This window comes from Sminthopsis crassicaudata, chromosome 1, assembly GCF_048593235.1.
Source record: "Sminthopsis crassicaudata isolate SCR6 chromosome 1, ASM4859323v1, whole genome shotgun sequence".
NCBI lineage: Eukaryota > Metazoa > Chordata > Mammalia > Dasyuromorphia > Dasyuridae > Sminthopsis > Sminthopsis crassicaudata.
The window spans coordinates 492,299,265-492,315,131 of NC_133617.1; the positions used below are offsets into that span (position 1 = coordinate 492,299,265).

General features: G+C 35.2%; 1 protein-coding gene across 3 annotated transcripts in view; it reads right to left on the minus strand.

The window, feature by feature from the left end:
• Nucleotides 1-1,373: 1,373 nt before the first annotated feature.
• Nucleotides 1,374-15,867, minus strand: part of RORB (RAR related orphan receptor B) — a 253,415-nt gene continuing 238,921 nt past the window's right edge. For all 3 annotated transcript variants that reach the window (XM_074281418.1, XM_074281419.1, XM_074281420.1), the window contains 2 exons: nt 13,701-13,813; nt 1,374-1,754 (listed from right to left, as the gene is read on the minus strand). In XM_074281418.1, the coding sequence (XP_074137519.1) occupies nt 1,599-1,754; nt 13,701-13,813 (269 nt within the window). In that variant the 3' untranslated portion in view covers nt 1,374-1,598. The remainder of the gene's footprint in view (nt 1,755-13,700; nt 13,814-15,867) is intronic.

The following is a 15,867-nucleotide window of genomic DNA, read 5'->3' on the forward strand; positions in this document are numbered from 1 at the left end:
TCTACAGTGTGTATATATGTGTATGTTTTTATGTATGTATGTACATATATAAAATATATGTACATATTTTATATATATGTGCATGTATATGTCTATATGTATGTATATATTTGAGTTCACAAATTGATTTGTATTCTGAAATGCACTTTTAATGTCTTTAAAAAGATGAACAAGTGATGTTATTATTGTTGCTTAGTTTTTTTTAAGATAATCTAAATATTATCTTTTAAAGATTCTTTCATAGCAAGTCAATTACTGCTCCACTTTTGCAAATATGATCTGAAGACTTTTAAAGAGATGGAGGCAGTGGCAGGGAAAGATTGAGTGAGAGAGAAATAGAGGCAGAGATAGAGTGAAGTCCTCAGAACTATAGAGGAGAAATATGGGAAAGCTCTCTCATTCTTATATGTGAAAATAGTGAACTCTTAAGAGCTGATTTTTTGCCTGGTTCTTACTCACAGGACTTTTATTTCATTTGAATAATTCCTGGAACTAAACATTTGCAGAAAATGGCACTAACACTGCTGTGTTTTCATTGATCACATCCCTTTTTTTTTTTTTTTTTTTTTTTTTTAATGAATATGAGTTTGCTGGTGATTGCCATCCACAACCTATATTTCTCATTTGATGCTATAATTTGTTGAGGAGAAATCCCTTTTGTGACTAGAAATTTTGGGGGGGAAAAGTTGCATTTTGTAGTGGAAAATGCCCAATATTTATTGTGTTGGGTTAAAAACTTTTCCAGCCACAGGTCCTCAAAATATGTTGCCTGATTCTTAGAACAGGAAAAAAAAATGTACTTTCCATTTGAACCCTCCAGACAAGGCTTTTATACCATGGCTACAAATAGAGCTGTTAGTATAGAGGCTGTCTATTGAATCCATTACTTTTTGTACATGGATTTCAGAACATTGATATCATCCAACCATTAGCTATGGACGGCTAACCTGGTTGGCAAAGCAAAAATCCAGATTACCCAACATAAAGATAACACATTACACAGAGGGTAAATAATACAAGAAAGCCTGACTGAACATCCTTTGCAAGTAGGCATGGGATTTTAAGCCACAGTATATGTGCATGTATAAGTAATAGTCATATATAATATATTCATATATTATATACTTATTACATACATGCACAGCACTTTCCAAGACAGCTACAAATTTCCACATGCAATTAACTATCTAAAAACATAGAAATAGGTAAGTCTAATAAGTGGAGTTTTCTTAAATTATATCTGAACAATAAACAGCAAGAGTAATAATGTAAGGTACCGCTCTGTTCTCATTTTTTTTTATCTACAATAAAATTCTATGAACAGTTGTCTCCCAAAACATACCCCAATAAAATTAAAAAAAGATAACACCCAGTGTCCTATATTTGTATATTTATGGTCAGTTCAAAAAAAAAAAAAAAGAGCCCCACTCAGGTGCATATTTACATTCTTCAAACTGTAGCGGTGAAAAATAATTCTATTAAGTGCAGGACATTCCTAGTGTTGCAGTAGTGACATTTTTCATAAGTCTTCATGAGCGCATTGCTTTTTTCTCAAGAGTGACGCATTTGAGAACCACATGACAGCTCTGTGCTTCCCTTCATTTGCAGACTGTAGTACAGTCAGGGTTGAAAAGCTCCTTATATAATGGAGGAAATAGTGTGTTCACTATATCAGGATGAGATTGCTTAAATACCTGCAGTTTCTCTCCATGCAAGTTGCAAACTGCGGTGATGGTCGGTATCTTGGCTATTAACTGCATATGAAAATAAAAAGAGAAAGGAAAAAGGAAGAATTGGTTTTAAAGGTTGATCATTGTCTTCTTTTCTGAGTCAATGTTGACAGTCTGAATCTTTCTACAGTGAAACCAGAGGAAACCAAGTGATTTGGGTTAAAACTGCTGGGTGGGAAGGGGTGGAGCAGAATATTCCCAGAATGTGGGAATCTTTATGTGTCAAATCAACAAGTACTTACTGTATTCTAGTCACTATACTACAATATAAAGAACATATATAAAGAAAGGCAAAATGACAACAAAAAAACACTATTAGCTCTCAGGGAGATCACAGTCTAATAAAGGAGACAAATAATCATGAAAAGCAAAATACAAACAGGATATATTGGAATTAATCTTAGAAAAAAAGTACTAGCATGAAGGGGAATTGCGAAATGTTTCTTGTAGAAGGTAGGATTTTAACTAAATCTAAAAGACAGGAAATTTAGGAGGTAGAAATGAGGAAAGAGAGTTTAGATTTAAAAAAAAACGCAGTAGAGAGAGAGATGAATTGTCTTAGCTGAGGGACAGCTGGTTCAAGGATGCTGATTAAAAATTTTTGAGAGGAAATGGTTATACATTTCCCAGAGATGTTATATGACATTTGAGTTTATATTTTATAAGAGGTTCTAATTGGGTGATTTTAGTAGAGAAGATTTCAAACTCTGTCAAACTGTATTCCAAAGTTTATCAGAATTGATTTACTGTCAAGCAAACTTTTCTAATGGAATGTCTCCACATTCTATCCCCAGAAGACAAATAATATATAAATATAAATAATTTTGAGTTTATAAATGAGGACTGCTAAACTCTTTTTGATCAGTTTAGAATAAAACCAAAGAGTTATGCATAGAATGATAAAGTCGTGAGAAAGGACCTTCAGGTTTTTCCAATACGATGTTCTTATTTACGGATGAGGAAATATAAAGATGAAGTATCCTATACCATATGACTAGAAAATAGTAGTGTGCAAACTCAAACCCAATTCTCTTGATTCCCAGACCACTGACTGTTTCATTATATTATAGCAACTTGTACATATGTGGGAAATTCTCTCAGGCTCTCCAGATATAGGCATATAAAACTTCTTGATTTGTGAACAAAAGTTGTTGCTTTCTAACAAGTTTTGACTGCCCATAGTGTTTTATAAATTTTGGAAATACCAAATCTTATTTTTTTTAAGCCACATTTGGAATTCCTTATAGTCAAGTTTTGATTTCAAGGTTAATACTTTGAATTGCATAATAAGATAGGAGGCAGCATTGGATAGTGAAAGAAACAGTGGATATTGGAGCCAGAGGACCTAGATTAAAATCTGGGCTTTGCTCTTTCCTACCTGTGTGATTCTGGAAAAAGTCAGTTAACTTCTCTAGATTTCAATTGCCTCCTCTATAAAATGAGTAAGCTGGAGTATAAATGGTCTCTGAAGTTCTTTCTAGCTCTAAATCTATGGTTTTCAGCAGCTTTAAAGATACAGCAAAACTGGTCAATCGGTGAAAAGAGAAAACTGACACATAAGTGCGAACATCTCTTGAAAAAAAAAAAAGATGGCAAAAAATTATAATTGCCAAAGAGATCTCCTATAAAGTATTTTCCTTCCTCCCCATTTCTGTCTTCATCCCTTCATTTACATATTTTTATAATGTAATGGCCTTCAAAATAAAGGAGGAAATAGACATTGAAAAAGTTTTGAGTATCAACTATATTTAAGTTTTTCTCAACTGTGATATTCTGAAGTAAAAATTTTCTGCTCTTTTCTTTCTTTCATCCAATAATTAATTAAATAATACTTGCATAGTTAATGGCACTAAGATCATAGTTTTTTTTTTTTTTTTAATACAAAAGGATACAGAATAAATAGTGTAACATGGGGAGTCTAACTTTTTAACAAAGTCACCTCCACTGCTGATAGAAGTTGACATAAAAATAGGGTGATGTTTGTTCATGGAATAGTTAAACTGGATGTGAAAACAAGTGCTCCTTGCTTGCCCTAGGATTCTAAATGTGCTGCTGTGGCTTTTACTTTTGCATATTGACTAAGTAATACCTAATTCATGTGTAAAGGAAGAAAATTGATAAAAATATAGGATTATGCTGATTCCCAAAGTTGAATCACACTGGGAAAAGATGACAATTCTATTAACCAGTTAATATTCTATCCAAAGAAGGCATAGCCAAAGCCATCACAATTCTAGATAGAAGAGGATATTGTCTTAGATTTTTTTTTTAATTTTTCGTTGTTTGAATTAACTTAACTAGAGCTTATTTATAACTACACTAAAATTTCATATCTTACCTTCTAGGACTCAAACTTAAACTTTGGAACTAGATATTAAGAATGGAACCAACCTGTATACTATATTCTCTCTCTATAGGATTCTATATTCACTAAGATTTTCAGAGGGTGGGAACTGAGCTTCATTTGGTCTTTCCCAAAAGGTAGGTTGGAAAAGCAAAATTACAACAGTGACATAGATCTATTAGTTTTACTAATTCAACAAGTGATATCTACTTAGAGTTGCTAGTTCTTCTACAATGCATTGCATGTAAATATGATCTCTTTCAAGGAGGAAGGTTGAAGAAGTTTCACTAATTTGTACAATCATGGCCTATTACTATTGCTAAAGTATTACTAATGTTATGGTCCTCAAACTTTTAAAATAGGGGACCAATTCACTCTCCCTCAGACTGTTGGAAGGCCAGACTATAGTAAAATAGTCTCTGCTCCTCAGCCCATTTGCTATAACCGGGTGGGCTGCATAAAAGTCCTCAGCCTGCTGCATCTGGCCTGAAGGCCGGAGATAATTTACAGTGATGTAAGTAAATACTTTATAATCAATTTCTAACATAAAGTCACAAAAACTTACTAGAATTTTATTTAAGTTGACTACTAATTCACATCACTGACTTTGTGGAGCTAACTGTTCCTCTTTAACCTAATTGTATTTAATATTATATTGTTATAGACCTACTCAGTCCTTTGATATGAGTATACCTGTTCAGTAGATTGTGGAGGAAATTGAAGTATATGAAAACAGGAATTTCTATAAAAAACTATATAAGAATCCCAGGTTACTTTCAAAACTGTCCTGCTTGTCTGTTCTTTCAATCTGAATGACTTAAAAAAGTTTTATGAGCACTTTCTTATTTCATTGTCAATTCCCAAACAAAAATCTACCTTACTCCATTACTACCAAATAGAATCCTTCCTTTGAAAAAGGAAATCTGGTTATTGAAAACAAGCTAACACATTGGCTCTATCATTTTCTTCTTGTTACCACCTCTCTACAGAGAAGAAGGAAATATATCCTATCATTAGGATTATGTCCTATCCAATTTTGGACCTAATAACCGATGTTCTTTAGCGTTGTTTTCATTTACAGTATTATTGTTATTGGAAATAATATTTTGAGAGTCATATAATTCATTTAAATATTACTCAGTGGGATTGTTTTGAAGGTCTCTATCAGTCAATTCATATTGGGAGATCTTATTAAATTCATGGGGAAAAAGTAATATAATCAGTTCTTGGTTTAAAAATTTGGGAAAAACAGAATTATGATTTTCTAGTTTTTCCACATTTATTCAAATGAGGAACTGATTTCATTAACCATGACTTGATGAAGCACAATTTATTCTACTACTGAATACAAAGCATTTCAATTCCTTTGGCATAGAGTATTACATTAGCATATTTTGACCCCGTGATGAGTTTATAGGAAATTAATATGTTGAAAATGAAGGCTGGTATTTTATTTCTAGTATTGGTTGTTGGCACCTGTAAAATTGATGATGAACCATTTATAAAAAGTAAATGCAGATTCTCCTTATTTTCTGGGAAAATCCAGGAGCTAAGATGATGCTCATTCTACACTTTGAACTCCTCCTTCCTTTGGTATGGCTTGAAGTCATCTGCTACTTTTTGTCTGCAAAAAGGGTTGGATGCTAATGATTCCTTTTGTATTTTCCATGAGAGCAAATAATAAATGAAAAGAATATCCCCTACACATCCCCCATGTGTAATGGACTTGGTAGTTTTAAAAATCTCTAATAAGCTGTTGAAATAGAGGCTGCAATGGGAGAATACAAAGTTCAGCATCAGTCTTGAGAAACAATACTGCAGGATGCCTCTCAGGAACAGCAGCATCTTCCGTCAGGGCCCAGAAGGGTCTACTGAAGGAAGCAGCAGGCAGTCACTTATTGCTCATTAATATTATGTAGTACAGCAGGGGGATGTGCATTTCAAAGAGAGGCCAGAAGCAGCCTTAGCAGCACTTAATGGCACAACAACTTTTCTGACAGCTGGGGAGGTGATTCAGATGCATTCAGAGAAGGAAAGGATGGGGGTGAAGGGATGGTTTGGAGGTTCCAAAATCTAAGAAAATTCCTTCACTTTTGAAATAATCACAATATCAAGACCACAAAGAGAGCCATTTTAAGTTTGCTTCATTCATACAAGTATTCCCTTATAACAATGAGGCTTTAGTTATATCAACAGGGGTTGTCAATAAAGGGAAAGAAAAAACTTTTTAGGAATGAGAATATTCCCTTGCTCTTTCCTAAGAAGTGTATTCTAAGAAAATTAATAATTTTTGAACCTTGAAGCAATAGAAAATTGGACCAGCTGTTACAACTGATGTGGAAAGAATGGAAGTGGGAGCCAATAAAAGTAGTGATCTTGGTTCACAAGAGGCATGCCTAATCCTTACCCCCATCCCCACCCCACAACTGGTATATAACTAAAGCATGATTAAAGATGAAGAGACAATAAATAGACTCCTAGGAACTTAGATATAGAGCTGGAAGAGACCTCAGAAGCCATCAAGTCCAGTCTTTTCCTACTTATTTCACAAATAGTGTCTAGAGAGGTTTAACATCTCACCCCAAGACACAGTTAGTAAGGGTCTGATGTGGGATTTGAAAGCACTTGCTAAAACTTGCTTTGTCTTCTGCCATTGATGCTAACAGAAGTATATCTCTTTCTGATTTGGACATTTTTGCCACTTTTTTCCCCCTGAGGCATTTAGGGTTAAGTGACTTGCCCAGGGTCACACAGCCAGGAAGTATTAATACTAGTATTAATACTTAGTGTGGACATGTGATTCATTTATGTTACTGCAGTTCAGAACTCTTAATATTATGAGTTTGTCTCAGTCTCCCTTAAGAGTTGGGTTTATAGACATCTACCACCATACCTAATTATCACTTGACACTTGAAAATATATTTTCCCATGACTTTGGGAACACTGAACCAAACCAGATATGGTTTTCCTCCTATGCTTCTAACCACCCCTCTTTGTCTTCTTGAATTGTTTCTCCTTTCATTAAATGTGGGCATTCTCTGAAGATTTTCTTTTTGACTATTCTCTTTTTGTCCCCTCTCTCAGAGACCTTAGCTACTCTGGTAACCTCTTCTGGAGCCTAGCATTTACAACGCTTTGTGGTATATTTATATTTGGATATATCATCTCAAAACAGCTCCTTTTCCTGATGTGTTTATTTTTATTAATAGTATCACTATTTTTCTTTATGACTAAATTGAATAATCATCTTTAATTCTTCATTCTTCCTTGCCCTTTACATCCTGTAAGTCATAAAACTTTCTAATAGATTAAATTTCTTGACAGGGACTATTTTGTTTCTGTCTTTGTATCTCCAGCCCATACCTGATACGTAGAAATGAAGTATCTTGCCTAAGGTTAGGCAGGTAGTAAATAGAAGAAACAGTATTTAAAACATGTGATTTGACACTCCATCTTGGTGGCAAAAGTATTAGTATGGATGGGCTAAGTGGTGCAGTGGATAGACCACTGGGCTTTGAATCAGAAAGACTGATCTTCAAATTTGGCCTCAGATACTAGCTGTTTGACCCTGGGTAAGTTACTTAACCCTATTTGCCCAGTTTCCTCACTTGTAAAATGAGATGGAAAAGGAAATGGCAAATCACTCCAGTAGTTCAGCCAAGAATCCCCCCCCCAAAAAAAAGGATCACAAAGAATTGGACATGATTGAAATGACTAAACAACATTAATACAGCTATTGCATATCTGGTTCATTTGCTCACCTTGTTTATTGAATTATTGAACTGAATCCTTCTAATAAATTCTCCATAATCTCCTGGTCTTTCATCTCTTCTTTTCTATTCCAACTGCTAGAAACTTCATAAAAGTTTTTATTACTCTATTCTTCAATTCTATAGTACTTTTCCCTCTTACTTATCCTGGCACAAGAATATCCATCACCTCTAAAACACCATTTTGATCATATTATTCTTTTCTTCAAAAATCATTTGTGTTTCCCTGCTCTCTACTAAATAAAGTACAACTTCCTTACCTGTGGATTTGAGGGTTTTAATAACCAATCCAAAAGCATTTATTAAATACCTGCTATGTACCAATGAACAATCTATCCCCAACCTAGCTTATAGCCTGTCTTCCATTATTCACCTTGGTTCTGGCCAAACAGGTCAGCATTGCATCACCTGAACATTTTTCATGCTTTCTTCTCTCAGGACCTTTATATTACTGTCTTTTCTGTCTGGAATATTTCCTCCTCAATACCCCATCCATTCCTCAAAATTCAGCTCAAATGCTGACTGCTTCATGAAATAGTTACCAGTTATATCCCAAATGGAAATGGAAGTTATCTTAATTAACTCTTGTAGTGACTTTCATATATATCACAGATCACAATGATGGGAATGAATGCATTTACCAAATTATCACCCAAACAGTAGCATATACTGCCTCTCATTTTAGTTATTTGTGTACAAAGCTTGTCTCTTTTTAATATGCTTGAAAAAAAAACCCAAAATCCTTGGGCATATTTGTATATCCACAGCATCTAACATAATAGCTTATAATATTAATAAATATTTCTTGAATAATACTAATAATTTATTATTTCTTGAATAAGTGAATGAAGGTGATAAATTAGGATATTATTTTTCATGTCTCCTTGGGAAAGATGAAAGTTCACTGGATCACAATTTTGTTACCTTTTATAAAATGAAGAAATTAGGCAGGCTGATATTTCCAAATGCTAAATCTATGGTGCCATATTATAATTTAACTCTACTTTTGAATGGCTAGAGGCATGAACCCTGAGTTGAGTCCTGGACTTAGTCCTCATTGTGCCACAAAGTTGTCATACTTTATACGATCCACTTTGGATATCAGTTTCCTCCTGTATGTAGAAAAGGAGTGGTAATAGGTGATCTCTAATATGTCTTTTCCCACTCTAAATCCATATCCTTACCATCTATCCAGAATTAGGATTCTATGTCTATTCTTCTCCTAGAATATCAACTCAGAAGGGCTCTAGTTTCTTTACCTGCAAAATGGGAGAGTTGATTAGCTATCTTTTTTTTAGAGACTTGATTTCCCTATCTTGCCCAGGCCTGTGTTCATTGCTTATTGGCACAGAATCTCTGACATGCTCTTTTCCCAGACTAGGCTGAATTTGCCTTTCCTTAGTAGCTGAGCATCTTCCTATTCCTAAAGATTCACCATATTAGTGCAGATTTAGTTGGATACCAATAGGTTAAACCTATTGCAGCTTAGAACTCTAGAGTTCAAGCCTTACATTCCTCAGACAGAAATTATAGGCATGTGTCCACCAGGTTTTAGACCCCTTCTAGTTCTGATATCCTAAATAAGAACAAAGCACAGAATTAGAAAATCATGAGAATAATTAGAAAATCAATTGCTACAACACTGGCACAAACTAGGCAGGGTTTCCTTCTATGCTTCCTAACCCTTTCCCTTCCACAAACCTTCATCTCCTATTGTCAGGACAGGAAGAAGATTTTCAATCTTCCTTTACTAATGAAAAATTCACTCTTGAGAAAAAACTCATCAGTGATACCAGCAGTCAGACCTTCCCCCCCAACCTTATATTGCTTATAAGCATAGCTCTTACATTGACTCATTTTAAATTCTAGGCCTCAAGCAGGGTACCTGGGAGTTCTTAGGCCTTCATGAACTGATCTCCTAGGAAGTAAGCAACTCAGAGTGAGTCACAACTCTCCAAATGAAAGGTTAGTGAGAATTAACAAAAGCTCCCTGGACAGTGGTTCTTTTGATGCTCTACTTTGTGACTTTAGTGCCCAGAACAATGTAAACCAGAGGACTTTGTTTTAGGTCATGTTATTTCAGGTCTATGACTCAGGCAAATTTTAGACTTCATTCTCTTTCTGTACAAGATAACACATCCAAAGAATCCTTAAAACAGTCACATTGAGCACATAATTGATGAATCTCTAATAAATAGGGTACAGAGGGAGATATTTATTTCCCTTCCACATCATAAAATAGGAAGGGATCTAAATCTAGGTCATTTATTTCAAACTCCTTAATTTTACAGATGAGGAAATTCAGGCAGAGAGAGTAAAAGTAAGTTTCCTAAGATCACATAGTAGCAGATATGCAGCTAGAATCCAAGACCCCTTCCTTCAAGTTACCTATTGGATCTATCCAAAAGGGGACTTTTGCAAAGACAGCAGAAATCAAGAAAGACATGTATTAAAAATTATGGAAGAAAAATTTTCTGTCACTGGGGGGAAATAAGGACTCCTTAAAGGACCCAGTGAAGAGGATGGGTTTACTTAGTAGGTACTCGTTTCTAGTAAATATCTCTTTGCAATAAAGTGACACTCAGAATTTCTATTTTACAGACACAGAGAACATTAACTCTGAAACAAAATTTAAATCAAGTCTTCTCTTCAAATTCCACTTCATAACTCTACCATTTACACCAGACACATAGAATCATAGATTTATACTAGAAATGGGTTTATAGAGCATGTTGTTAAGTCCCTTTATTTTGAAGATGAAGAAACTGAGGGACAGAGATCTTATGACTTGCTGCTTACCACACATATAATTAGAAGAGCTAGAATTTGAAACCAGACCTTCTAAAAACAGTGCTATTTCTATTATGCCATTGCTGTTTGCTATTATGTGTCCTGCCCAACCAAGGGCAGGAGACAGACCCATCCTCTGGTGTCACTTTAAAAAGAGGGCTTTTTTAGGCCATCAATCCTCATGTGAATAACTGAAGTGGTTAAGGGGGTATATTATGGCTGGGCCTGCAGTCAGAAAAATCCGAGTTCAAATTCAAACTCAGACTTTTGCTATTTGTATGTTCTTGGACAAAGTGGCTTAATCTCTATTTCTACTTTCTCATTTGTGGAATGAGGAGGTAAAAAAATAGCAATTCTCATGATTGTTGTGAAGATCAAATGAGATGACATTTGTAAAGTGCTTAGCACAGTGCTTAGAACATAGTAGGAACTATGTAAATGCTATTATTATTATTATTGTCATGCCCTGTAAAAATCTAACTTTGGATTATTCTCACCATCTAGAATCTTTGTCAGGACTTATGTTTTATTCAAATATCAGCAAGAAAAACAGTTTCTCCGGATGGTAGAATATGTGGAAGCATGAAGAGATTTGAATGTCAAACAGAAGAATTTAGATTTGATCACAGAGGAAACAGGGAGCCATTGAAGCTTAATGGAGTATATGTGTGTGTGGGGGGGGCACATCATGGTCAGACTTGTACTTTTGGAAAATTGAGTGGGAAGAGATTTAAGGAAGGTAGACCAATTAGAAGGTTATCATAATAGTTGAGATGAAAGATGAAGAGCACTTGAACTGGGATTATGGCTGAATGAGTGGAGAGAAAGGGACATATATGAATGATATTATAAAAGTATAAATGACAAGATTTAGCAACAAGTTGAATTTATTTGGAGTAAGGGCAAGTGAGGATGTGAGAATCACATTGAGGTTGCAAGCTCGAGGACTGAGATAGAGACCCTGAGAGAAAACAGCTTTGAAAGACTTAAGAACTCTACTCAGAGTAGTGGTCAATGTAGATTCCAAAAAATGCCTGATAAAAACCACTATCCACATCCTCACAGAGAAGTGATAGACCCAGAGGGAATACTGAGCTATATATTTTCCAGACACAATAAGAATTTGTTTTGCTTAATTATGAATATTTGTAGAAGGATTTTGTTTTGCTTTTTTTTTATCCCAATGAAAGGGTAGTATGAAAGAAAAAAAATAGATTTTTGTTAAATGAAAAAAAAAACTTTAAAAAGTTTTTGCATTACATTCTTACTAGCTGTCCCCCATGCTTGGAATTCTCTTCCTCCTCACCTCAATCTTAGGCTTCTCTCAAGTTCCATTTGAAATCCTATATCTACCAGAAACCTTTGCTAATACTTCTTAATACTAGTGCTTTTCTTTGCTGTTTATCTCCAGTTTATCCTATAGAGCATTTGTGCCTCATTTGCATGTTTCTCCTTTATTATTTTTTGAGAGTAGAAACTAATTATTTTCCTTTCTTTGTATCCCAGCACATAGCACAGTGCCTGGCATATAGTAAGTGCTTAATAAATGCTCCTTAATTGGTTTGAGTCCAGTGGAATTTGTTATAAAGGTATTTTGCTTGTATATGCAAATGTAAAATCTACATGAATATACAGATTTTGCCTGTAGCACTTAAAACTTTTTCTCCCTTTTTTATACAAAGGAAGTTGAGCTGGGTCTAATGCTGAGTAAGAGAGTTTTAATGATGAAAAATAAGGTAAAGAAGCTGTCTTGGATTCAGATAAACTGGAGGTTTATTTTTAAGCTTTTGTTCTCTTTATACCCACACAAAATAATATCATGTACTGAAAAAAACATGAAAAGAGTTATTAAATTTAATGTTCTTTCCAGCTTGAACCCTAAAACAACTATTTTCTCTGGGTTTTTTTGGGGGACCATAATTTCTTCTGAAAACTTTCCTGTTAACAGAGAAATTCCAGGAAGTCTATGCATATTCTTCTCATAATATGTGTCCAATATAATAAATAGACCCGTTAGTTTCCAAGTCATGGTTCAGTCTCTGGTTGTGTGTATGTTGTCCCTGTGACATTATATTACGATTCTTATAGTGTTCTGGCTTTTGGGATCATATTCTACAATGTTCCCTGGAACATTGAAAGGCACTATAGAGAGCAACTTGTCCCATCCAGTGCAGAAATCCTTTTCACAGTATTCCCTATAGATAACCATCTGCTTGAACATTTCCAGTGATTTGAAGTTCATTTCCTGAAGAAGCTGCCCATTCTATGGCTAGATAGCTCTAAGAATTAAAGCTTTTCCTTTCATTTAGTCTAAATTTCCATTCCTTCACTTCCCAACCATTAGTATTGATTCTGTATATTTGGAAAACACACAACAGTAGATTTCTTTTTTTACAGATAAGCCCATAAAAATAGAAGACAGTAGTAATTAGGCATTGAGGTCTGAGTGAAGGAATGCTGGATTGGGAATCAGAAGACTAGGGTTCAAATTCATTTGCAGTGATCCTAGACATCCTTAACCCCTTTGAACCTTAGTATCCTCATCTATAAAATGAGACAACAGAGAACATCTAAGATGTCTTTTATCCATATAATAGTGATCCCTATGTTCATATAAGAATTTGAACAAGAGATCCTCTTACAGGGTCCCAGGTAGTTCTATATCCATGACATATCTCTCCATTTTTTTTTCTAATTCTAGTTAAAACTCCCCAGCTCCTTTAACTATTCTTCCCATAATCTGCTTCCCAGACTATTCAGCTTCCTGGTCATGGTCCAATTTGTTTCTGAACCTATAGGATCATAGATTTGGAGCTGGCAGAGACTTTAGACATCAAATTCAATGCCTTCATTTTACAGAAGAAATTAATATCAAAGAAGTTTAAGTGAATTGTTTAAGGTCATGTAGATAGTGCTGGAAACTAAGTTTGAGCTCTAGAAGAGGTCTTCTGACTCTGGAGCCAGTGCTTTTAATCACTTGGGTAATAGTTGAGAATGCTCTCCTTTGTGAGTAGTCTGTTGTTGTAGAGCTCCTAGTCAAACTGCATAATGATCTGTGGACCTACCTTTGCCAAAGTCTCATCATCGAGGTGATTCTTCTGAATCACATGCTGAAGTGCGAAATAAATTTTCTCCTGAAGCTTTTGGACCTTCCGAGGTTCTATTAGCCAGGCTCGGTCTGATAAAGAAAAAAAAGATAAACTGATAAAGAGAGAAACAGGAAAATTTAAAAAAAAAGACTTTGGCATCACTAACCATCAATGAAGACAAATCCCACATCTCAAGCCCCACAATGGGTCACTTGTAAAGCTGCTTTTGAGGCCAGCTTTCCAGATTTGCAATAAATGACACAGGAAATCATGATTTAGCGAAAAAAAAATGTGCTGGTTTCAGAACTTCTTAATGTCTTTTTATTCTTAATCACACATTATCTCTCTCTCTCCTGACAGAAATCTAGCCATAGTTTCTATAATGCAAAGTGGAAAGGAATAATCTGTCTGGGAGGGGGAAAAAATGTTTCATGGTAGAATAGCCAGCCTTGATTTGGTAAGGTTTCTCCCTGCCCACACACTTAGGCTTTCTTATCAAGTAGTGAAAGGAAGCTGTTCTATGTTTTGTATAGGATTAATACAAAATGATGCTCTCTTTAATATAAACTGCATTCTCTCTTTAGATCCATTTCTCTCCTTTGTTAAGTGTTTGTGGTGGTGGTGGGAAATTATAGTACTTGAATGGATGGATGCTTTATATAAAACAGTGTGCGAGGATTCAGCATGGTGGACTAGCCTCAAGTTGGAACTGACCTATCCAGAGCCCTAGGAATATAAATTAGCTTTACTAATGAGTCAGTAAGAATCTCCAGATGCTGAATAGATACCCATGGAAAAGAACCTGGGCATAATACTCCTGAATCCAGTTCAAGTAAGGTGAGCAACTTGATTCTGTAATTCTAGAAGGGACAATGACAACTTTACCCAACAGTTAAGCAAACCCTTACGTAAGTGAAGACAAAAGCCCTCAGTGATTATTGTCATTCAGTTTAAATTTAGTTGCTCTCTCCCTCCCTTCCCAGAGCTGTCTGGAATGAAACAGTCTGCCACTATTGTGGGATAGTCTTGGGAAACATGGAGCCTGGCATGAGAGAAGGTCCACTGGGGCTCAGGCTTCTGCCTAGTGGGAGGGCTGTTATTCTCCTTATGCTTTTGAGAAGGTAGCTGGCTCTATATTAGCACAGTCACAATGTTAGTCACAATATCAGCACAACCACAATGATTGAAGGTTATTGATGGGGGGGAGGGTCAAGGCAGGCTGGAAAAGTTCCATAAAGTAGATGGCAAACTTCTATGACATCACAGGCAGTTAGGTGCCATTATGAATAGAATGCCAAACTTGGGGATCAGGAAAAATAAGTTTAAATTCAGTTCAGATGTACTAGCTGTGTTATTCTGAACAGGTTATTTAACCTCTTGTAACCTCAGTTTTCTATTGTAAAATGGGTATAATAGCACCTACCTTTCAGTGTTACTGTGATGATCAAATAAACTAATAACTACAAAGTGCTTGGTAAACCTTAAATCACTTTATAAATGTTAACTATCATTATTATTATCACACCAGGCAGAATTTTTTTTTTTGGGGGGGGAGAGGAGGTTTGCAAAGTGGAAGGGAAACAGAAAGGAATACAAAGATTTTTTTTGCTTATATTTCCATATAAGCAAATGGGAAAGTTGGAAAAATTCAGACAAATGTTTTCTGGTGTAGTCCCCTGTCAAACAACTGAGATTTTATTGACTATACAAATTTTTCTGCCACTGTAGCCAGGAAGGATATGGCAGAAGCGAGGGATTCATCTGCTTTCACACTAAGGTTCAGGATTACCTATGAATCAGGCAAGTGAGAAATTTGGTTAAATCTTGTTTAAGAAACTGATACTAGCTCTTTATTGATATGGGGCCCTTTGGAAAAAAAGGAGGGGGGAAAGTTTCTTATTCAGATGCTTCTTTTGGACTGAGGACTTAGTGAAATTTTTTCTCCCTTACTCACTGATTCATAGCTCTAGATTTCATTTTTAAAAAATCATATTACAGGGAAAAAAATTTCATGAACCTACCAAAGGAAAGAAAGATAAAGAATAACAGAAGGGAAATTACATAGGCTGCCATTATTGCCAGAAATAGTTAGTGGTATCTGTTAATCTATGTAGAAATAAAAAGACTGTCACACTTCCATGTC